The 22917-nt window shown below is 45.2% G+C and overlaps 1 protein-coding gene across 9 annotated transcripts in view; it reads left to right on the forward strand.

Moving 5' to 3' along the window:
* Positions 1 to 22917, forward strand: part of LYPD6 (LY6/PLAUR domain containing 6) — a 42860-nt gene that overhangs the window by 10287 nt on the left and 9656 nt on the right. For 5 of the 9 annotated variants that reach the window (XM_080400099.1, XM_080400104.1, XM_080400098.1 and 2 more), the window contains 2 exons: positions 20368 to 20529; positions 22050 to 22148. In XM_080400099.1, coding sequence (XP_080256225.1) covers positions 20412 to 20529; positions 22050 to 22148 — 217 coding nt within the window. In that variant the 5' untranslated portion in view covers positions 20368 to 20411. The other 4 variants (XM_080400100.1, XM_080400106.1, XM_080400105.1 and 1 more) reach the window with 4 other exon arrangements.

Consider the following 22917-nt stretch of genomic DNA (forward strand, 5'->3'; position numbering starts at 1 on the left):
TAGTTTTGATGTGCACGTGCGGTTATTTAGACTTGATTCGTATATGTTGGATAAATACCCGTCTCATGATATTTGCTTGAGTGTTGCCGCATAAGGTTTATGGCATTTCTGTAGGTCTAAATGATGTGAAATAAAACAGACCATTTGAATTTTCTGAAACAAGGCAAACTTTCAGATAAAGGTAGTTTTGACATGAGCATTAGTGGGTTTTCATGACCAATTCTGTTAATGTGGTATTGCATATGTTTAAATAGTTACTGGATTTTATATTATTTTCCCATATTTTGTTTTCATATTTTTGTCTTAGTGAGAGTCTAAAGCTTAACCAGTACAGGGCTGGATTTCCTAGAAATCCCTACTGGTTTCAGAGTGCTCTTTCCAGACAAACATTTGGGGCTAAACTGCCGAGGAAGCAGATGCCAGTCTGCAGATACCACCGGTTAATATCTCTTGAGATGTGTTTATTCTCTTAAGGAGCTTCCAGTCCCCAGCGAGGCTTCTTGCCGGTGAGATCAGAGGGGCTGGCGAGGGTGCTGGCCGGCATCTTGGGTCACCGTGTCGAGCGGCGCTGGAGGAGCGGGTCAGCATAGGGTAGGGATACGTCTTTCAAAGCCAACTGTAAATATTGAACTTGAACCTGGTGTCGCTGTGGTAACAGCTGTGACTTTGGGTAGGTTTATACAGCTTCCAAACGAGTTCATTTTGTGGGTAGGAACTGTGGTGCTTCAGAGCATCCAAGGGAATCAGCGATAACAATTAGTTTGGGGGGAGTGAAAACTTCATGGATACCCCCCAGGACAAGAAAAGACTAAGTGTCCTTGCCCTCCTTGTTTTACCTCCCATCTCTGCTGCTGCTGTGTGTGTGTGCATGCATATATATGTGTGTGTGTACATCTGTCTATCTTAAAATATATATATATATATTTCTTAGTTGGTCTTCAAGGATTGAAAAGATTTTGCAGTTGTTTTATCAGCATCAGGCAAGCTGCTAAGTATGAATTTCATTGCTATGAAGTTGTTTTCAGCAGGAGTTTAGCTTGCATCTACCAAACCGTATGCTGCTTCAACATACAATAGACTACAGAGCTTTTTGTGTGCTTTTAAAAGGTTTTAAAAATTCATATCATAGTTAGTCTTTCCCCAGATAAAAGAGGTTTTAGGCAGCTTCTCCCTCAGTATACCTTGGTTCTAGATCTGATACTCAAATGGCAAAAAGGAAAAAGACTTTCTCATTGGGTTTTGTTCTCCTGGGTCTTTTTCTGTGGCACTGATTTATTGAGCAAACTTCAGCTGAGGCAGCCAAGAGCACTGTTAAACAAGTGAGTGTTTACCTGCTTAAGAAAGGAAGAATTTTTTTATATACTGAAATATTTTATCTGGGAATAACATGTGGTTTCGTTTGGTTTGGCATCCAGACAACAAGCTTCTGGCTTTCTGGAACTGATGAAATAAAAATCTTTGAACATGACCCAGTCTGACAGTGAACCGGGCAGCAACGTGCCTTGCACCAGGGAGCCCGTGAGCCCCACGGCTGAGGAAGCCTGCTTCCTTACAGCTCTGCGCGTTATGCTGGTTTGTGGCTTGTAATTCAATTCTTTTTCCATTATCAGGGCACCTGAAAGTTTTCTCTCTTTCTTTCTGTTTGGTTCGGTTGTTTTCTTTCTTGTTTTGGGGGGGGGTGGGGTGTTTTGGGTTGGGGTTTTTGTGCCTAATCAGCTACTAACGCAAGCTGCAGTGTTTCCTTAACTGAAGCACTCGGAGGATGTCCTCAGTGTGCGTTTGATAATGTCTCAGCCCGTACCTTCATGCCCAGCCCGCCCAGATACTACCGATGGCTCTGAGCATTGCTACGTATGGGAGTAGGAGCAGAAAGGCGCATAATGACACACACTCTGATACGACAGCAAAATCCTCCTTTCCCTAGTAAATCATGCGGAAGATGGGATCAGAAGAAGGATGAAAAAGGGAGAAAGAAGTAATAACGGGTTGCTTTTTTGCCTTCTCTAGTGAAAGGGTTTAGAAACGCTGGGATGACCATTGCATGACCTGGTGCACTGACTGGTGGTGCGATTTGAGGTGGGAAATTCTCGCATATGGACCTGAGCTTTGTTTCCCTCACCTTGAGAGTCTGGTGCCATTAAAACTTTTTAGTGCCTCTAATAATAGAAAAATACTTATTTCCTAGCTGGCTCTTAAATGCCTTTTAGTGGATTAGTTTGAATCACATCAACTAAGAGCTTGATAATCTGCCAGCCGCTAGAGTTGGGCCAAAGCTTCATAAATTAATGAGCTCAAGGTGATTAGTACAGGCCTTGGTGCTTTGGACCATGCACCAAACTGTTGCCACGCAAGGTGTGTACCACAGTACGTCTGTCACTTTTTTTCCCTTTTAATTCTTACGCTGTGAGGGTGTTTGCCTGGCTTGGCAGTCAAAGTAAACATGGAGGGCTCTGTCTGATGCTAGTGAATGAAAATTATATTGAGGTTCCAAAAAGTAGGAACAACATTATAACCACTGCTTTATTAGAGATGCTTATTGCTGCGGTAGTTCTGACTCCAATCTTGACTCAAGGCCGTCAAGTGTTCAGAAGGCTTCTACCTGGTATCCATTCACAGGACCTGTTATGGGAAGAACTTTTAAAGTCTTGCAGCAACACTTCTGTGTTGCTTTTGTGAATGGAAAAATGTCTCTGTACAGATGTGTGGGTGCACCTATCGCATAGAGCTGTGGAAGCTACACAGAGCTTCTGTGGACACCAGCGCATCTTGCTGATGAGCTGTTCACTGCTAGTGAGTCACAGAGAGGAGCTGACCTGTTGCCATTTCCCAACAGGGTGTGTTCTGGTGATGTCTTTAGCACACACATTATCTGTAGATTTTTTTAAAAATATAGCAACTTTCAGTAAAATGTAGCTTCCTTAGTAGGCAGGAAAGGCCCTTGTATTTCGTAAGCTGTCAGACGGCTTCAGATGTTGGAAAAACAATGTGCGCTGGCTCTCCAAATTCACTCTGGTATTTGTGGTCCAATAACGGTTTGATGGGTTATCAATGGAGAATCACTTTTCCAAGGCTGATCCCGTACCTGCTAGCTCACATGCAGCATCTTCAGGAACAGAGTGCACCTTCAAGCCATTTGGTTGAGTTTTGTCCCATTTGGTTTAGAATACTTGATAGCTATGTTCATTGATGCCAGCCTTTGTCTTCACTCTGTTTTTCTCTCTGATCAGCATTCATACTGTATAACTGTGTTTTTCCAATCCTCTTTTTTCATGGATGTCTGAAAATGGTTTAAATTTGTTGGATATCATAAGCTTTCTTGAAGGAGGATTATTTTCAAGGTGATTTGTCTTGAAATGATTGCGTATGCTTTCAGTAGCTGTCAACAGCATCTGGCAGGGCTGGACCACCAGTTAGCAGCCTTAGATCTGTCTGAACACCATTCATTTGTTGGATTTTTTGCATTATTCTCCAGAATTTCAAGTAGGACTTCAGTATCTGCTTGTTCTTTTCAAATCCAAAATACCTGCAGATCTGTGTCCGTTAACTTGGTATTCCTCAGGGCACCATGTCTCACAGCAGTTCCACTATAACTGGTTCATTATTCAGGAGTGAGGTGGTAACTGTGGTCTCTGGTGGGGCACTAAGTCTCCTTGTACCTCCAGGAGGTGCAAGGATCTTTATTTTGTTGGTCCTTGATTGCCCAGCTCCTGGGGTTCAGGTCCATCTTGTTGGACTTGTTGAACATGGGACATATTTGCGGTCTGTGCACGCAGCAGCTGCCTCGCACTGTCGGGTGGCTGGAATAGCAGCTCGGTGCCACTGGAGCGAGGCATGGCTTAGTGGTGGGCTGGGCAGTGCTGGGTTAATGGTTGGACTTCATGGTCTTAAAGGTCTTTTCCAACCTAAATGATTCTATGAAGTATTGGAAAAGTCATGGCTCATGGACAGAAATTGTAAGACACAAGACTTGAGTGTACAATACCACACTTTCTGTGTCATCTGAAATGTTTTGGTCCTCTGACGCTTAAAATTAAGCACCGAGATTGCTTAAAGAAAGCATCACCATCACCAGATCTTCGGCTGTCATTTGCTGCTGGTGGTGAGACTAGTGCATGCTGTGTGAGATAAACCCGCCCAGCCCAGTCCTTCATGGGTGGCATCCTCCGTGGCCGATGCTGGGGGACAGCTGGGGGACGGCAGAGTGCATTTGTGCAGGTAACGTGCTGTTCAAGCTAAGCAGCCATTTGCCTTGGTGTGAGTGGTAGCATCTGCTTTGCAGATTCTCTCCAAATCTGACCCATAATCATACTCCTGACTTCATTGTGGTCAAAACTCCCCACTGTCTACAGCTGTCAGGACCAGTTGGCAGTGGTGTTAAATTAAGATCCAAGTGTTTTCTCAGAATTCCAAGGAGTAACTCCTCTGTCTCCAGCCGGGGTTTGAGGTTGTGTGTTCCACCCTGCGCTGTGCTCCGCATTTGGGAAAGGAGCGGCTGGGGAGGAAGGTCCCGCGGTGAGCAGGGCTGAGCCGCTGCTTTGCTGCCTTCTGCTGTGGGAACTCCCTCTGCATCTGTCCGCACTGACTTCAATGCAGCCACCTCACACAAGAGCCCACGCTGAATTTCTGTTCTGTGCACGCAGGAGCTGATAGTGCGATAAGATGGTAACTGTGCCTTGAGTTGGATGTATATATTTCTATTAACCCTGAGGGCAGTGTTGTAAAAGTGTTCTTTTGTTTCCAGTTGAGCACAGGAAGCTCATTTTGGCTGTGTTTAATATCGCTGCTCAAACTGGCGGGGAATCAGAAATTTAGTTACATGACATCGTGTCTCTGGCACAGCAGCATGGCTTGGAGCTTCTTAGAAACCAGCCCCCCTGATCATAAATCAAAACCTGAAATAGCTGTGCAAGCCTGTCATAACAACAGGAGGTTGTATGGCACATTTTTTATTTCTTCTCTTCCGCTTCAAGAAGAAAGAAAAAATGTCCCAGCTCCTACAGTGATCCGGATACAGGTGTATAGGCAGGGGCAGGGTTACGGGTGAAGTTGTGGGTTCTGTGTTCTGGGGGTGGGTGCCTGCCCTGCCCCTCTCTGTGCTGTCGAGGATGAAAATTCACCTGATGTCCCAGCGCAGGCCATGCTCAGCTGGGGCTGCCGATTTACAGCAGAACTGGCATTGTGAGGATTGCACGTGTTCCCAGTGACTCTAAAAAACATCACAAACGTGTGCTGGCATTTAAGACCATATGGTGGTTTAGCTTGCAAGAGTTATAGCTACTTGGTTTCTGCTGTAAAGTTCATTTTTTTAGCCGAAAGGATATAAAACAAAGACTTAAACCACTGATTATTTTGTTTTCTCAGCTGAATAATTTTCGTGGCTAGAGTGTGCAAAGTCTTAGGGTTTCTAGTAGGCAAGTCTGGGAGAAAAGAATCACTTGTGGAGGGGTGAGACCTTTCCTGCTTTCCTGTTAGTTTTATTGCACAGGGGAGAAGGCATGGATGTGCACAGAGAGTAAATGTAAAAGCAAACTCTGCAAACTGCTATCCAGTATTTTTTTTTTCTTTATTTCTCTAACATTTGTATTTGGGCAACGCTTCCCCCCCAGCAGGAGTGTACATGGAGCAATAGGTGTCAGCTTGTTCTGCAGGAGCCAGGGCTGGTGCCTGTGCCTTCCTTGGAAACAAAGCTGTAGCAGAAAGAGCAGACACCTGATCAGACATGGAAACCTGTTTTCTAATTAATTCCTGGTGCTTCTCACGCTGCTGTATAACTTTATAAGGAGTTCAGAGAGATACTGTTCCCCTGGTTTGGGAGGCTGGGTTACTGCACGCCTTATCCTGCCACATCTCGGCAGGCCTAGATTTCTTCGGTTACCGTCCCTTCTCTGCAGAAAGGTATGTTTTTTAAAAGCACTTGTTGTATTGTGAGGGGTTTCTTTATGCTGCAGATGAGGGACGTGGCTGATGGTGGGCAAGAGCGGGATGGTTTCCCAGTGGCAAGTGCGATAGCAGGAGGTGCCGCGGCAGCGCTGCTTCGGCTCCAGCGCTTGGGTGAGTTGGGGTGCAAGCAACATATTTTCATTGTGCGTTTGTAACTGTGGTGCTCGGAGCTGTGGCTGCAACTGGGAGCTTAAGTGTAACGCTGCCGTGGGTGTAGGAGGTGCCGGGTCCGCGTGGGTGCTGCAGCTCTCCTCCAGAGCATGGCCATGCTGCCGCTGGTCTTTGCTCAGCCTCTGCAGGACGATGCTTGCCCTTGCCAGGCAGTGTCCCAGCAGCCCTATGGAGCCAGTATTTGAAGTCAATGGAATGTTTTCTGCTGACCCAAATGCCGATGTGCTGAGCCCCAGAATGCCAGAGGAAATAGAGCAGGTGAAGTGTCTTCTCCTGGGAATTTCTGGTTTCCAACACGTTTTTGGAGTTAGCAAGGCTTTACACCTAAATATGGAAGCAAACCCTGAAGATTTCCACTGAGATGAGTGTTGAGGGTGTGTAACCACTGAGATAACTGCATGTTTTTGAGCTTGTGTACTGCTGCAAGTGATGGCTGTGTGCAAGTGCAGGGCTGGAGCAGGAGCTGTGCAGGCACATGGCTGCCCATGCCGTGAGCATCCTTGCATGGTGCAGTCTTGTCTGCCATCCGCTCGCATGGCTCTGCCAGATGATGGCTGAGCATGATGCTGGGGTGGAGGACCATGCACCACCAACTGTGGGTGCTTTGTGGGGGGCCACCCCTTCTCAGCCTTCTCTTGGCCCACTTCATCTGCAGGGGCAGGTGTAGCTCCCATGTATTAGGGAGTGCAGAATCCACGGGCAGAGCTGTCTGTTGACATAACAGCACATGGATATGTATATACCTTGACCAATATGTGTCATGTAAGCTTAAAGGGAGTTTACTTACTGCATAGGTACCGACCATTTATTGAAAGTTTAGAAACATGTGAGAGAGGCTGCTGTATTTACATCTCTAGATAAGCAGCATGTTTCATTTAGCCCAGAGCTCTTAACCCCGCTGGTGGGACTTTAGGGAGAATAATTACTGGAAATAGGATCTACCAGTCAAGGAGTCATGGATAATGAACTGCTTCTCATAGCAAAAACAAAAAAAGAATCAGAAAAGGGTTTGAGTTGGAAGATACCTTAAAGCCCACCCAGTTCCCACCCCTGCCCCGGGCAGGGACCCCCCCCCAGCCCAGGCTGCTCCCAGCCCCATCCAGCCTGGCCTGAGCACTGCCAGGGATGGAAACAAATAGGAAAGGGAAGCAGGGGTTGAATGATTCTTCAAAAATTATATGAAAGGGTTGAAATTACTAAAGGGGAAGGTTCTCTGGTTGGGAGGTGGCAGATGTTGGGCTGAATGTGCAGCTGATGGTGAGCCTCACTGGCTTGGCACTGCTTCTTCTAGCTCCTGTGCCCCCTGCCCAAGATTCTAACAAATAATCATTGCAACCAGCAATGACACGTGAGCACGTACTAGCACCATGCCTATATTTCTGAGTATGACCAGAGCTGACTTCAGTCATGAGCTGGGTGAACATGGTCAGTGCCTGGAGCTTGCAGAAAGGTTCCCAGTTCTGTAATTTCCCTGCAGTGCTGCAGAAGCTGGGGGCTCTTCCCTGGACATAATTGATTTCCATTCCACACTTCCCAGTGTGGAATTCTATCAGATAATCTTGCTGCCTATTTATAGTACTGGTTTGCTCCGTAATAATGTCCCATTGTTTAAGGTTCTGTTTTTAATGTCTTTCTTGCATTGATACTTCAGGATATTTACAGCTAGTGCACATTTGACTTAAAAAGGGAACAGAAATGCTATTTATCTTTAGATAGAACCCAACATGGCTTTAAGCACGTAGATGGTTTTGTAGCCAGTGACTTGTGACATAATTAGACATTATGGAAGTTAAATCAGTCCTTCAGTGTCAAAATGTGTATCTTTTGGTGAGTGTGGTGGGGACGATCATAGATGTTGTTGAGTAAACTATGTTTTATCTATAATATTCTTAGAAGGGCCATCGTTCCCTATTAAAAAAACTTGGCCTGATTTAATTTTTTGTGAGGTTTTAATTACACATAAAAGATAAAATAACTAAAATAGTGCCATAGAAAGCAATTTGGAATGCTTCTTATCAGACATGTTCTCATGTATTCTTCAGACCACTAAGATTTTTGATTTTTCAGCCCATTTGTTGATTAGCCTCCCTGTTGGCTTTAGGGAGTAAACTTCTATCATACATGAGTCTAGGCTGATTTAATTAATTTTTTTTTCAGGTTTTCTGTGATCTGTAAAAACTTTCAGATAAGCAGTTCTTACTAGTGCTTGCCATAGTGTTCAGTTTATGGAGTTGTTTTTTTTCCTCTGTCTTTTCAAATCACGGTGTGGGCTGGGTTTGCTGGCCTGGCTGTGCTATCAGCTGTATGTCTTGCACAGCAGTACTGGCGGTGCTGAGCCATGGGCGATGCTTTGCTAATGCAAAGGAGCCTTCAGCTTGTTGGACGTGGTTTCTCAGTGCTTAGGGAGGTCTTTGCTAACAAAGATGTAAAATGGTGTTGGCCTAATGCTTCAGCTGGAAAGCAAAACTGTACAAAGTTTCAGTTCAAATGTTTGAAAGAAAATGGTTTTATTTTGGCTTAAATATTCCTTTGTATTTGCTGTGATAAAAATCTAGCAATGTTGTGGCTTTGGCTGGGGAGTGTCTTTGCTAGCAGCCCATTTTCTCCCAAGGCCAGAGGAAGAGATGTCCTCTCAGGCTCATTATTTATGGGGGTAGATGCTCACTGTCAGCACTGGAAGTAATTGTCAGAAAAGTTCAATTTTAGAGAAATTAGCAGATGAAGAGCAATATATTTTCAAGTCAGATCAACATTTCACTGATCAGATATGGATTCCTCAACAAGTTGGGGGTAGGACCGAGAGTGGAGATCAGGTCTAATGAAAACCAGTAAATCATGGTCTTCCAGCATTGAAAATGTCAGCAGTGACATAATGAAAGCTATATATCGTGGCCTGTGGAATGCCAGATGATTCATGTGTGAAAATTAAGCAACTGGTTAAATCAGGGGGGGGCACATTTTGAAAACTACATCTGCTTTTAGCATGTTCTGTAGGTGAGCGTTTCAGGCAGATGAGTTGGAGCATGATTTTGAGGTATTCTTCAGCTATTCTGGAGATAACATCTCTTAGCTGGCAGACACTTGAATTACTGATGATACTCCATAAACACTCTGTACCTTGGGAAAGTGGACTTTCTAATGCCAAGATGATGAGGCATTTGGATCTAGCAACAGGCACAGCAGATTAAGAGATAAACAAAGGAGCAGAGGAGTCTGCAGTGAAGCTTGATCTCCAGGAGGTGAGAGGTTTGATAGAGCAGACGGAAGATGGAGCAGGAGGAGGTCCACCTTAGCTCCCAATTACTGATATGGAATGCATTATTTAATATCGTATATAATATTTGCCATCTGGTGAGCTAATGATATGAAAGCATCTCAACGGGACAAAATGGACAGCGGTGGAGATGACAGTGCATGGAAGGGTGGTGGGTAGAAGGTGTTAACAAAGGTGTTAGGGCAGATGCACGAGACATCAGAGTGGGGGGCTGGTTACAGCTGAAGGCAAAGAGGGATGAGGATGCCAAAAACCCTGCAGAGGTTGCCTGGCTGCCCCACATGGGAGCCTGCCCCAGCTAGGTTTATCAGAGGCACAAGACCGAAGGGTGACAACTGTGATGCAGAGATGTTCCAAGATGGAGGGGGAAATTATTTTTTGAAGTTCAAAGCTTAACCAATGCAAAGTAGGGGTTTATGTTTCAATTAGCATGCCAGAGATTGGTAAAGTTGCCAAGCAGTACATACTGACCTGGTGTGACCAGCTGTAAGGTGGTTGGTGGAGATGTGCGCTCAGGTGCACCCCAGTGAAGCAAGTCAAGGAGACCTGTACTGGTTTGTACAGGTGTGACTCCATGCAGATGGGCAGGAGAGCAGACCCGTTGGCTTCAATGTTTTCCTCATTTTCTTACGGGGTGAAGTGTAAAGAGATGTGGTAAAATTGTTCAAGGAATTTGGTTTTCCTTCCATCTTGGGCAATGCAATCTCTTCATGACTCAGCTCCTGTTCCCTTTTCTCTGCTGATCTCAGGCAAAGTCTAGCCCTTTGTCCTGGCTTACAGGCTCTTGCCTTAGTGTGCTTCACTCTCCTGTTCTTGTTTGGTTTGTTTTTATTACCAGAACCAGAGTTTTCCGGTGCTCCCATGGCTCCCAGGATCTAGCCCACAGAGCCTTCCTGTAAGGGCCCCAGTGGTCTCCCTGCCCCCCTTCCTCCTTAGCCCTTTTTTAGGTGGCAGTATTCATGTAGGCATTATTTCTGCCATGAGACAAAACAAATGTATGAATATAAGTTTTTTTTATTTCAGGAAAATATCAGGTAGCTGGGCTTCATCATTTCTGGGAGGTTCACTTTTTCTATCCTTGTGCGCTGTTGTTGTTTGAAGTTAACCGTGAATCAACACGCTAAATAACCAATGAGCTGCAGGTAATTCTTTCTGGTGGGTTAAAGTAACGATTGGAAGAAAAAAAAAAAAAAAGACAACTGCAAAACACAACAAAACCCCCCAAACCAGCAGCAAAAACAAAAAAAATATTTTCTGCTTACAAATGAATAGGGCTAGTTTAGCAAAAAAATCCCAGAGGATGCGCACCTGGTTTTGTGCTTCCAGTGATTCTAGTGCGACAGCGTTTACCTCTCTGTGCAGTATCTTGATTTACTGTTATTAAAAAAAGAACAAATATTTGCATTAGTTTGATGACGTGTTAGCAGACAATTAATGGTCATGGGAATGGTTTCCTGTTTAGATCTGTTATAGAACATCAGTATTTTTAATGAGAATATTGTGTTATGCCCATACCCTTGCTTTTATGTGATTTGTACGCAGTAAAATGGAGGAAAGATTGACAGTAATTAACTATAAGTGAAATGTGGGGAGGGTGCAGATCTTGTATGAAAATCGAATGAAAAATTAAATGCACTGGTACAAGGGGGAGTGAATATGTCTCTGCTTTACCCTTGGAGTTTTCATTTTACACATATTTCACTTTCTAATCAGTTGCCCCCAAACAGCGAAGTGGTTTGGAACACTTCAGCTTCAGAAAGATGAATTAAAACTCATGTTAATCAGCTATTCAGTGAACAGCGTGTACAGACTGCATTGCTCTGGCAGGCTTGGCTTGAGTCGGGTTGCAGGGTGAGCATTTCGTCCATCTGTAAATTGTAATTATCATTACATTGCGTTAACAAGATGGGGTGGCTATTGCAGGGAAGCTTTCTGTACAAGCAACAGGTAAAGAACTTCCCGTAGGAAGGCGTGTATATGCTGCTGCTCGGCTTCGCAGGCCATGTATGCGTGGATAAGTACCAGGGAGCACCCCAAGGTCTCCATCCCATAAACCTACTGATACCCATTGGTGCGGTGCTGGAAGCTTGAAAAGCTCACGGGAGTGGTGACTAAAATGAGGATGGCATTTTATAGCTTCCCATCGTGGTGGAGATAATAATTTTTTTTTAATAGGTGCTTTTTTTTTTTTTTTCCACAGACAAGTTACAAAAAATAAAGGAATTAAATGGCTTTTTCTGGGAGGACAAGTGCTGAATTATTAATTGGCCATTGAATTGAAATAACACTTGAAAGTCTTATGAAGCAGAGGGAGTATTGTTTGTTTTGGGTTATGCTGGGTTTTGTTTTTCTGGAAAAGCTATTGAAAATGTGAATGAATTAATGATGCTGGTGTTTGTTTACTCATGGATTAACTAGACAGCTGAAAGAACACTGGTCAGTTCCAATTTGGGTTTCTTTTGCATTACTTTAATGATATGTAGCTTTTTTAATGTTCCTGCTGAATAAGATATGCATTAAAATTGGAGGGATGGCAGTGGAATAACTTTGAGTAAAGCTTTATGAGAAAAGTATTTTAATTTCAGTATCGCATGATAGAAAATATGAAATCAGATTAAATTTGCTCTCTTAGTGTAACAAATTATGGAGATCTCTGCAAAGAGAGGTTTGCTACAATGTCTGTTATAGATCTTATGGAGCAAAGGGTGGCAGTACAAATAATAAAATAGCGGAAGAGAAAGTTCGTATTTATTTTGGTGTGCAAAATTGGTTTTGCATGCCACCTTTGACTTGGCTAGATGTGGGTGCAAGCAAACATAAGCTACTGTTTGTTTTTTTTCTATCAGGAGAGAAATGAGAATGAGATACTTATCTGAAGGATCGTTGCATGAGCCTCTGGTCGTTGTTCATTAAACTTTATGTAGGTGCTGCGAGCGTATAGCTGGGAATGGTCAGCCCGTTGCCAATTATTTCCCTGAGGGTTGGCTGCCGACATTTGTGCGGTGTCTTCTGCAGCCGGGTGTTAGATGTGCTCTTTGGAAATAAGGAAAAGCGGACATGTTGTCCTCATACGTGTCCCTTCCCTGTGTGGCTTGCCTGTATTTTTGATGCCTTGCACCAGCAGGAATTCACGTGTGGGTCGGGAAATAAAAAAATAGCATGAACTTGGGGTGAACTGCCAAGGGAACAGAGCCCTTCTGCAGCCTCATCTATGCGTGGCCGGGTCTCGAACAATACCACCTGGTGTTCATTAACTACTACATAAATATGTTAAATTGTTTGGGGGAAAAACGTGGCACTACAGCGTGAATAGGCAAAGCCAGGGAGTTCATTAGTATCTCGCCCATCGTGAGGAATAGTAATGGCCTGATGCAGTTTACAATGATTTTGGTGACAGAGCTCTCCTTGGTGGGGCAAAAGCTCAAGTTTTGAATTCGTTCATAATAATAAAAATCTCATTCCCACAATATCGTGTTTTCAGGGCTGATCTCTGAACTTCTGCAAAGCTCGCTCTGGGTCAACGCCGAGCAGTCTGTGACTCGGTGCTTAATCTAGCATGTCAAATGTGTGGGGTGATGTCCGAGAAGAACTGTCACAAATCACTCTGGAGAGCGGAGGGGGAAGGCATCAGGAGACCAAGGACACAATGGTGCAGATTGATGTATGGTTTTATTAAAGCACAGTTTGTTGCATGATGGACAAGTGTTTCAGCTCACCCTTTAACATCTTCATCAGGGTTTAATACAAGAAGTTTCTTGTTGTCAATACTTCTGGGGCAAAAATGGTGAATGTGTAGCCTTGCAGGAAAGTGGGGAAAAGATAAGTATTTTTATTTTGAAGATGTCTTTTTCACCAGTTAGATTTTTGAGATGTCACTAAGCTGTTGGTTTTTTTTAATTTGGCCCAAGCATGCCTGGTTAATTGGGTAGAACTCATTTTTGTAATCAGAAGGGTTTGGTGCTTTGGCTCTCTGCTTTGGTCTCTCCCCAATTATTCTGTGTAACAGTCTCCTTTCACAGCCAGAGCCGTAATCCTGCCCATTTGAAAATGACGGGTTTGTTTGGAGACCCATTTTCCACAAAACGCGACCAACCCTCTCTTGCCGTCTTTTACAACTTGAAATGTTACTTGCAGTAGCACAAATAAACTGCTCCATGAGTTTACCCGGGACTGACCTTAGGCTAAGCAGTCATTCCTTTGATCTTTCAAAAATACTGGGTTTGTGCTGATGATCCTCTTGGTCTCCAGATTGTCCCAATTTTCGAGACTTAATAAAAATGCAACCTTAAAAGCTCAGTGGGACCATCTCATTCTTCTAAAACAGCTGTGGATATGTGTCCGCTAGCCTGGTATGTAGACTACTAGAAAACTATTTTCTGGAAGATTTTCATGTCTTGGCTGCAGATTAGATCATTTGCCAGCTACATCTTTGTAAGCATGGGGTGTGTCCTCCTGTTTTGTTTGATTCCATGTGTCTCTGGCATCTCTTACTCTTTGGCTACGTTTTATTTAGTAACATGCTGCAATGTTATTCCTGTTTTCCTAGCAGATGCATCGCACAGTTGTGTTGTCAGTGCTCCCCCGTGTTTTAACTGCAATGTTCTTGCTTATTGGGTTTAAATGTAAGTAGGAAAGATGGCCCAGGGTGATCCCAACTACTGTTGTCACACCCAGCCTCACCAAAATTTAACTCAGTGCATAGGCTCAGGACCTTGTTTTACTTTTCCCTAGGAGAGCACCGGCACCCTGCCTGCTCCCAGCGCCGTTTCGTGGCGTGGCCACTGACCCTGGGCTGGCAGTCGTAGCCCCCCTGCCCCAGAACACCCTTCCCTGGGGCTGGCTGCACGGAGCCTTGCACCTCCTTTTTCTGCAAGATATGCACGAGGAGCAGAAAGGAGCCGTATGCAACGCGTGGTCCACAGGAATAGTATCCCTGCCTTGGACAGAGGAGCCCTTTCTGTTGCCCTCGTGAACTTTATGTGGTTTTTTAGGAAATAATTTAACCACCCTTCTCCCCTTTGCAGAGGGGTCTGGCCGCTGGAACTCAATGGCTGGGTTTTTTGCTTATTAGCAGGAAAATCCCAGGATTTCTGTGCTCACGCATGGTTTCCTTATCCTCTGCATGGAGCCGGGCTGTCTGGGGGCTCCCCATGCATTGAGGTCAGCCCATGTGCCTTGGGACACAGGAGGGGCAACCACTGGCTTCCAGAATTCCCAGTCCGAGCCAAATCCTGATCTCATGCATCTCATTGAGTTCAGGACTCACTGCCCCTGCTGCCTTTATTGTATGCCATGCAGAAACCTGGGGGATAGGTCTTGCAATGATTTATTAGATCATCCATGCCCCTCTTTCTGCTAATTCAGAAGTGTTCATAATCACAGGCTTGAATATAATGTGTGATTTAAAAGAAACTAGTGGTGACCCTGCACCACTGTGCATTATGTGGAGTGAAATGGGAATGAATCCTGTCGAACTTTCAATATCTCACCTTCCCAGTTTAAGAATTAATTTGCGTTAATTGTATTTTCTCATACGAACATCATGGCCTTGCCTGATTTTCAAGCTAACTTTTTGCTGTCATTTATGCCCAACACTAAATATCTGAAATACTCTGGGGAAATATATCCGTTTCATCTCTCCTCTGCGTTTATCTGACGCCAAACTATCCTCTGGGGATGCATGAATATAAGTGACATTTTTCTACAACTCATTAAAAGATGAGGGGTTTGCACAGGACCTAAGAAAAGTTAAGCATTTGCTAGTCAGACTAAAAATGTAATTAATACAAGTTAAAAATAGAAGCAATATGCTACTTATAAAATAATCTTGAAATCACATCTTGGTAAAGATTAAATTGCATCTGAGGGAAGGTGGCATGAGAGGGAACATATTGTACCCCCCTTCACTTCCCCAGGACGTGGGCTTTTAGCTCAATGAACTACAGGCTTTGTAATTAGCAGCAAGGCGATTAGATCGTCCGCGTTTCTGGGACCAATTTGTGCACTAATTGTGTTTGATTGTTTAATTTCTCTTGCTTACTGTAATTGAGGAGCGGTAGTGAACCCCTTTGCAAGAGCTCCTTAGGCAGAGTTGAGGTTTAGTTTTTGAAGCTGTCGAGGTATGGAAACGAACACATCTACTGCAGATCCAGTAGTGGAAACTCCAACCTGTTAGCTTTGTGTGAACTGGAAGAAAAGCAGAAGGGAAATCTAAAGAGCAATTAATTCCTACTTTATTTGGGAAAGTCATGTTGGTGATGTGCATAAGGAGAAATTGCAGTTGGGTAGACCTTGTACCTTCCAACATGGCCACATTGGTTGTAGCTCCTTTGACTTCATTTATCACTGATGAATTATTGTCATAACATAGTTGAAGGATGGTCCAGCTGACCTTGTGCAGCAGAGTTCGCAGGAGCGAATTACTCATGCTGTGGTTTCTGCAGTTTCTCACAGGTGTTGCTGCTTTGGCATGCTGCACTTGATACTGTAGGGCTGATACGTCTACTGCCTGCTGAGAGGGAGCTTTTGTTGTTTCTGCTATTTTATTTATCTGAAGGAAGTGTTGCTTGAGGGCGCCCTGAGATGGAAGCTCTTCCAAGTGAAAAGATAAGAGAAAATGTCTTCAAGATGAAATGAGGTAGTAACCTGTGAACCTGGAGGTGTGGCCCAGAGAGTGAGGAGGAGATGGAGGAGGCAGGTGGAGCTGAGATGTCAGCAGAAACATCAACCTCTGTGAGACTGGGCAACCTCCATCTGTATCAGATGTCCAGGGAGAGCAGGGCAATACTTCATCTCCTGCAGGAGGGAGGTGGAAGGGCACCGAACACCACATATGTCCTACTCTCACAAGGAGGAGAACCACAGAAATGCCCACAAACTGGGAGTTCCTTCATGCCTGGCTTTGGCCAAGTGTTTCTATGGGAAAATTTGGTGTCTGAGACTTTTTTTCTCCACAACCCTTGCCCCCTGAACATCTGCAACTTCTGCTGCAACCTTGCAGTTGGCAGCAGCCCAGCTCGCGGCCTTCAGTCAAGGCCAGCTAGCAGATATCTACTGAGCTTGTGAGAGGGACAGGAGGGACAAATCCATCCTCACAAATAACTGTCCACTCCAACAACATGTCTGCCCCAGAACCAGAGGCCTGACGTTTCGGAGTAGCTCTGCTTGAGGACTCCCCAGTCCTTCCCTGGAGGATGGGGATCTTCCATTGTCCCCAATGCTGGTGACAGCAAGGATGAGATGTCACCACCCTAATGAGACCTGACAAATGGGCAATTGGGCTGCTGCTTAGAGAATTTAATGGTTAATTTCCATAGCGCTGTGTCAGGGCAAAGGGCAGGAAGAAGTAATCCTGCTGCAGAGCGGGGATGGGGCTGCCTTTCCGTCTGAAAGGTGCTGGTGAAGCTGGAAAGATTGAGTTAACTAGGATTTCTGTGTCAGCGCCCAAGACCTTTTATAAACAGACTGTATGATCTAAATACCATGTGACTATTTCCCCTAACTGCAATCCAGTATCAAATTCAGAGTGGGCCATGCCATTTTCTATTAGGTTGGTGCATGCACTGTGCTGTGCACGGGAGGCTACTGCGTCTGGAAAGGGGCCGAGTTGTTTCAGAAGGAAAAGCGTGCCCGTAAGCTGGAGAACAAGTCTGTTCTGCCAGCAGAGGTTTAGCACCGTAGTAGCCAAGATGTCGGCAGTAACTGCGCGAGGAGATATTTTTGTATGATGCTTGGCGGTTTTGGCTGAAAGCCATGAACTAAATGGGGCTTGTGAGCAAAGGGGAAAAGCCTCGTGCCTTCGATGAAGCTTCTTCGGGCTTCATGGAGAGAAGCGTCTGTAGAAAATTACCATTTCAATTTTCAATTTTGTTGGGTCAAACAGCTGCAGGTTTTAGGGCAGTGCATCCATATATAGATCCCCTTCCTTTAAGAATAAGAAGTAACTACATTTGATTTTTGTGTGTGGGTGTAAAAACAGAGAGTGTGAGTGTGCCAAACAGTCATTTTTGAATATGATTGATTTAATCCAAAATAGTTTGGGATATTCCACTGTCTGTGAAAGATCAGTATTACCTTAAATATTAAGTACTTTCTCAATCAGATGTAGTATGTTTGTATGTGTATTTTGCCCCCTGTGAAAGACAGAACTGTGTACCCATGTGTATCTACTCAAAATATTTGTGAAATATGGAATATTGAGGTTTCTGACAGTAGGCACTTCCATGTACACGGCAGTATCTATTTGTGTGCTACCTCTGTGTGTATGAAACAACAGGTAGAGCATGTTGCTGTGAGGAGCAGTGACTGCAGCAGTGGCAGGTGTTTAGCTTGATGAGTATTTTCTAGTTTAAAACAGTGGCCAGACTGGCCTTGCTCCGAGACAGGGTTGTTTTGTAACACAGAAGGTTTTACAATTTTAATTCCTTGCCTATAATTAAATTTGTTTCAAGCATATAAAATGGAGGTGGGGAAGTGAAATCGATATGTTCATTTGTGGTTCTTGCAACTCATTAGAAGTGGTGTTGGCAGTTAAGCTACTTGTAATTACAAGAGGCACGGAGTGAGGGTTTTTAGCGTGCAGCCGGAGGATTTCTGCCACCCTTTCAGGCAGGACTAACAGCCACGTGTCTTCTGAATCTGACAACTGGGCAAGTCCCAACAGCTACACACAGACATCTGGAGATGGGCTGAGTCAGCAACTGGTCCCATAAAAAGGAGCATGTACAAGAGAGGGAAAACCGGTGTCCTCAAGTGGACGGCTTTGATCGGCGCTGCAAATGCAAAACCTTTTTGTGACTGTGATGAGAAAAACCAACAAATTCTTGGGCAGAGTTCCTCCCATTATTTTAATCTTGCTGTGTTTTAACTGAAAACACTGTTACTTGTCCTTCATGTTGATAACCTATGTTAATCCTAGGTTGCCACCGAGAGTTGGCATTGAGCTATGAAGAGCGGCTCTCCTTGGGATGAGGGTCCTAATTTTTTTGCGCTGTAATGCAGGATTGCTTCTGAGACCATGTGAGCTGACAGTTTTACTGCAAACTGCTGATTTCCTGAAATGAGTAACAGGGCTTGTAAAGTCTGCCTTGTGTTCTAGGGGATTAAAAAAAAATAAAAATCCAAGAATTCCTCTCTCCTCCAAATCTTCATTATCTTAGCAGTATGAACATTCAGCAGTTTCCCCACGTGAAAACTCAGTTGCTGTGGGGTGGCTCTGGGCAAGCAGCGAGGGTGATGCGTGTGCCACAACGGACGGCTCTCCTCTTGCGTAGGAAAGGAGAGGGAGAGGCTCAGGAGTCCAAACACGTCTTCTTTCCTCATCCTGAGCATCGCTTGTGACCCATGTTACATGTAGATATGTGCCCTGACAGCAAACTGTTCCAAAGTGCAGCGTGTCTACTTGGTGCTGATGCCTGTGCAGCTGATGATGGCTCCTGTTGTCCTCAGCTCAGGACCATCAGGACAGTGTCAGTATTTGGCCACTTCAGCTCCAGGTCTGTGTCTATTTAGGCATGAGAAACTAAAAAAATGTGAATAGTCCTGAATCCACACGCCTACCTGGCTCCCTCGCCGAGGTGGGCTCCAGCTGGCTTTGCTGGGACTTTTTCCTCGAGACCCCACAGGGAGCTGCTGGTCCTGTTTCTTTCATGTGGCTGGGAGAGGTTGGGTTTGTTTCCTTTTTGCTTCTAAGCAGGACTTCATTTTCCCCTGGCTGATACGCATCTGTGGAGTAAACCCAATGGAAATTGGCATTTCCCCCTTCGGAAGGTTAAAACAACGAAGTTTAATGCACCATGTTGTGTGTTATCTGTTTCCCTGGCTATTTTTATGGATTTCATGGTGTTTTATTAAGAGTTGCTTTCGGATAAGAGCCAAGGGTGATGACAGCCCCCCCAGTGGCCATTGCTCTGCTCACATTGTGCGGGTCTCCACTGCCAGACAAACATTTGGAGGCAGAGGTGGAAGCCTCTCCACCCTGGAACATCTTTCCATTAAAAAAAAAAAAAAAAACTAGCTACTCTGCTTTCAAAGTTGCTTAGGAAATATCTTGGGTATTGCAGAGCTCTTGGTCAGTCTAGGTGGAAAAATAACACCCAGCCGGTGTGTTCTGGATGGACGCCAGCAGCCAGGGGAAACCGACGGCTCCTGCCTGGCTCGGCAGCTGCGTCCTCTTGGGGCTTTCCTGTCCCGCTCATTTACAGGCATGTTTTCATCATTTTTAAGGAATTGTAATAATATGAGCTGTGTATTTAAGGTGCAGTAGCGTTGCCTGTTCCTGGATGGCTCCCCACACCTGGGTGGATGGATGGGGATGCTCCTGAAAGCTGCTGGTTTTGGGATGGCTTCACGAGTGATACCGCAGCAGGTGTTTGTTTCTGCTTAAATTAGTTCCCTTCATACAGGGACGTGGGGAAAATACGCTGCATCGTTTGTCAGCAGCGTCACAGAGGGAATAAGACCCTTTGGAGCATGGACAAGGAAAATGCAATAGTCACTTGATGTTATTAACAGCAGCCAGCTGAAGGTAGAGACAGCCCGCATCAGCTGGAGCCTTTCCTGAGATATGTGGAAAGTAACATGGAGCCTCTTGTTTGCCAAAAAGGTGCAGTTTTGAAGGGTGCGAGCTTGTGTTGGAGTGTGAGTGTGGGAGACCCATCGCTGCTTCCCCAGACATCCCAGTGGGTCTCCAGCTACCCTGTTTCATTTCTTCCTGGTCTAATTCTGCACTTTTCCACTACCCTCTAAAAGAAGCTGTTAAATCTTGTTGCAGTGCAGTCTCTGATGACTTTATTGCTGTCTTACAAAGGACAGTCGCTGACTGGTTAAATTGTAAATGGTGACAGACCTGACCGCAGGGGAAGACAGCTGAAGGTTCATGTGAGAATCATGGTTTCGGTGAGGTTGGGTGGCTGGGGACCGAGGTGGTGGCCAGGCTCCTCGCGGGTTTGCTCTGCTCACCCTTGTTCTCTACTGTTGCCCAGGTGAGTTTTTTTCGGCCGCCGCATGAGTACGTCCTCACCCGGTGATGGCCTCGCAGCCCACAGCGGCATGGGTGCTGCTGCTCAGCCTGCTGGCCGCCTGCCTGCCTGCCGTGCAGCCCAGGGACTTCACCGTGAAGGACATCGTCTACCTCCACCCTTCCAGTAAGCCCACTTTGCGCAGGCTGCAAAGCCACGGGCGGCCACGGCGTGGGGATAAGGACAAGGGCAAATGTGTGTTAGGGCAGCAGAAACATCAGGGCTGAGCTGAGATGAGCAAAGGTTAAACAAACATCCCCAGCTCTCATAAAACCGAGTGGATGTAAAACCAGAGCATTGCTTCCCAAAGCGTTTGATGGACAGCTAGGGTTACAGGCAGCTGCTGAGCATGTCGGCTTCTTGTTCACTATTTTCTGTTCCTCAAGAACCTCTCTGGCAATGAGACCAAGCTCTGTGGCCACGCCGTTTGCCCGAGTACATCAACAGCTGTGAGCAAGGGCCAAACATGACCGGCAGCAGCCGCTCCTGCCTTTATTTCAGTGAGTCCCTGAAGCAATGCTATAGCAAAGTTTTATGCATCTTATTATTATATTCATAATAGATCATCCACAGATTCTCCTTTCATTAGCCTGTTGGATTTATCAGATACAAACTTATTTTAATTCTACAAGAGGAAAACTGTACCAGCCATCTGTTCCCAGAGAAAACTCAGTGCCTTTCTGAATTTGGCTAAAAAAATTATATTTTGTACAAGCAAGATGAAATTCCTGTTTCATGCCGTAGCCGTGACCTGCTAGAGGCTGAGGGTGAGGGGGTGGGTTTAGTTAGTGCTGTTGTGTTGTCCCGCCCAAAGCTGTTCCTTGAGGGCAGTGCCAGCCCCACCAGAGATGCTCCCAAGTGACTTGCTGGCCCTTACCCAGAGCAGCCTGGGGGAAACGGCCAGCAAATGCCTCTTGCTTCACTTCTCATACCTGAACGGGGTCTGGCCCGGAGCTGGTGGGCAAGGGGAGGAGAAGAAGAGGGAGAGGTGAGATGTGGCCTGTAGAGGTTCAGCTTACTTGGCCCCGTGGAGATAAATGTAACCTGTTTAATGTTTGGCTTCTGAGAAGGTGGCAGCATCTTGAGGATGTATTGAATGTGCTACAGAAGCCCTGCCAGGAGACCACTTAAGGAGTCACGCTCTTCATTTGGCGAGATACATTAGGATAGAGTCTGCTGATAAAAGCAGAGGTTCAGCACCAGCACACTGATTTTTCTTTCCTTTGGGGACATCGACTTGCCTTCAAAAGGGGTAGCTCATTTCCTCAGTGGAACAGTTTCCAGAAGTATTTAAATCCATCTGATATTTTGTTATCAGCACTGATAAAGTAGCAGTATTGGATGTGAGCTCTGATATCAAGAGAATAAGTACTCCTTGCTCACATCAGCTCCCTTTGAAGTGAGCAGTGGGCGCTTTTGCCAGGTAAACACGGCTGAACCGAGTTCTTGTTGTACCTGTATGTGCCTTTCCTGCACTGCTATTGGTAATAGGATTTTCACAAATTGGGACTAACTTGATGAAGTTGACGGGTATATTTGTAGAAAGATATGTCTAAAGAGAACAAATGTTGCTGTGTGCCTCTGGAAAGCATGGTAGAACCAGATGAACTGGCTCATTTTTACCGCATATTTTCTATTCTTTTCAGCCACACCGTATCCTCATGGATTTAAGTGTTTCACCTGTGAAAAGGCAGCAGATAATTACGAATGCAACCGATGGGCTCCGGATATCTATTGTCCAAGAGGTAACCAGCCGCATGGTAGCATTTAATTTAAACCCACCTTAAAACAACTGCTCACTGTCCCTGACGCAGGACAGCACTGAGCCCCCATTATTCATTGAGCAGACTCGGATGCTGGTGATTGCTGCTCCCGCTTGTAAGCCCTCTCAACAAGAAAGATGTGTAAGTGATATGAGTAATCCTTTAAGCTTTTCTGTCTCTTTGAGGTGGATGAAGTTTAGGACTTTCATCTACTCCCCATCCTCCTCTAGCTCAGCTGGAAATTAAATCAGGCTCAGGTTTATTTAAGGGTTATATTTCTCTTACTGGTGAGTATGGGACTGATTCTTGCTTTCTTTTCTTCCTTCCCCTGTGGCACAAGCCCACACTTCAGCTTTTTTCTTCTTCACACCTCTTTTCAGCTGGCATTAAGGTATTTCTGGTATTTTTGGTTCATAACTCCTATTGGAGTCTGATGTCAGGAACAGCTCAGAAAGAGCTTTGGAATACAGGCACCCAAATATCGGATCCAGGTATCAGTGAGATCCCCAGATCTCCTCCTCCCTTACCAACTCTCTTTTTGAGACACTCACAAGTCATTAAGATTGTCCACAGTCCCTGACGAAGCCTGTTTAGTTGGGTTGGGCATGGGCTGGGTCCTCACCAGCATGGGAACCACATGCAGGCAGGAGGATGCCGGGACCGTGACAGTCAGAGGGATGCTGCCGGGACTGTGACAGTCAGACGGATGCTGCCGGGGCTGTGACAATCGGAGGGTGCTGCCGGGGCTGCC

This window comes from Falco punctatus (genome assembly GCF_963210335.1).
Source record: "Falco punctatus genome assembly, chromosome: 8".
NCBI lineage: Eukaryota > Metazoa > Chordata > Aves > Falconiformes > Falconidae > Falco > Falco punctatus.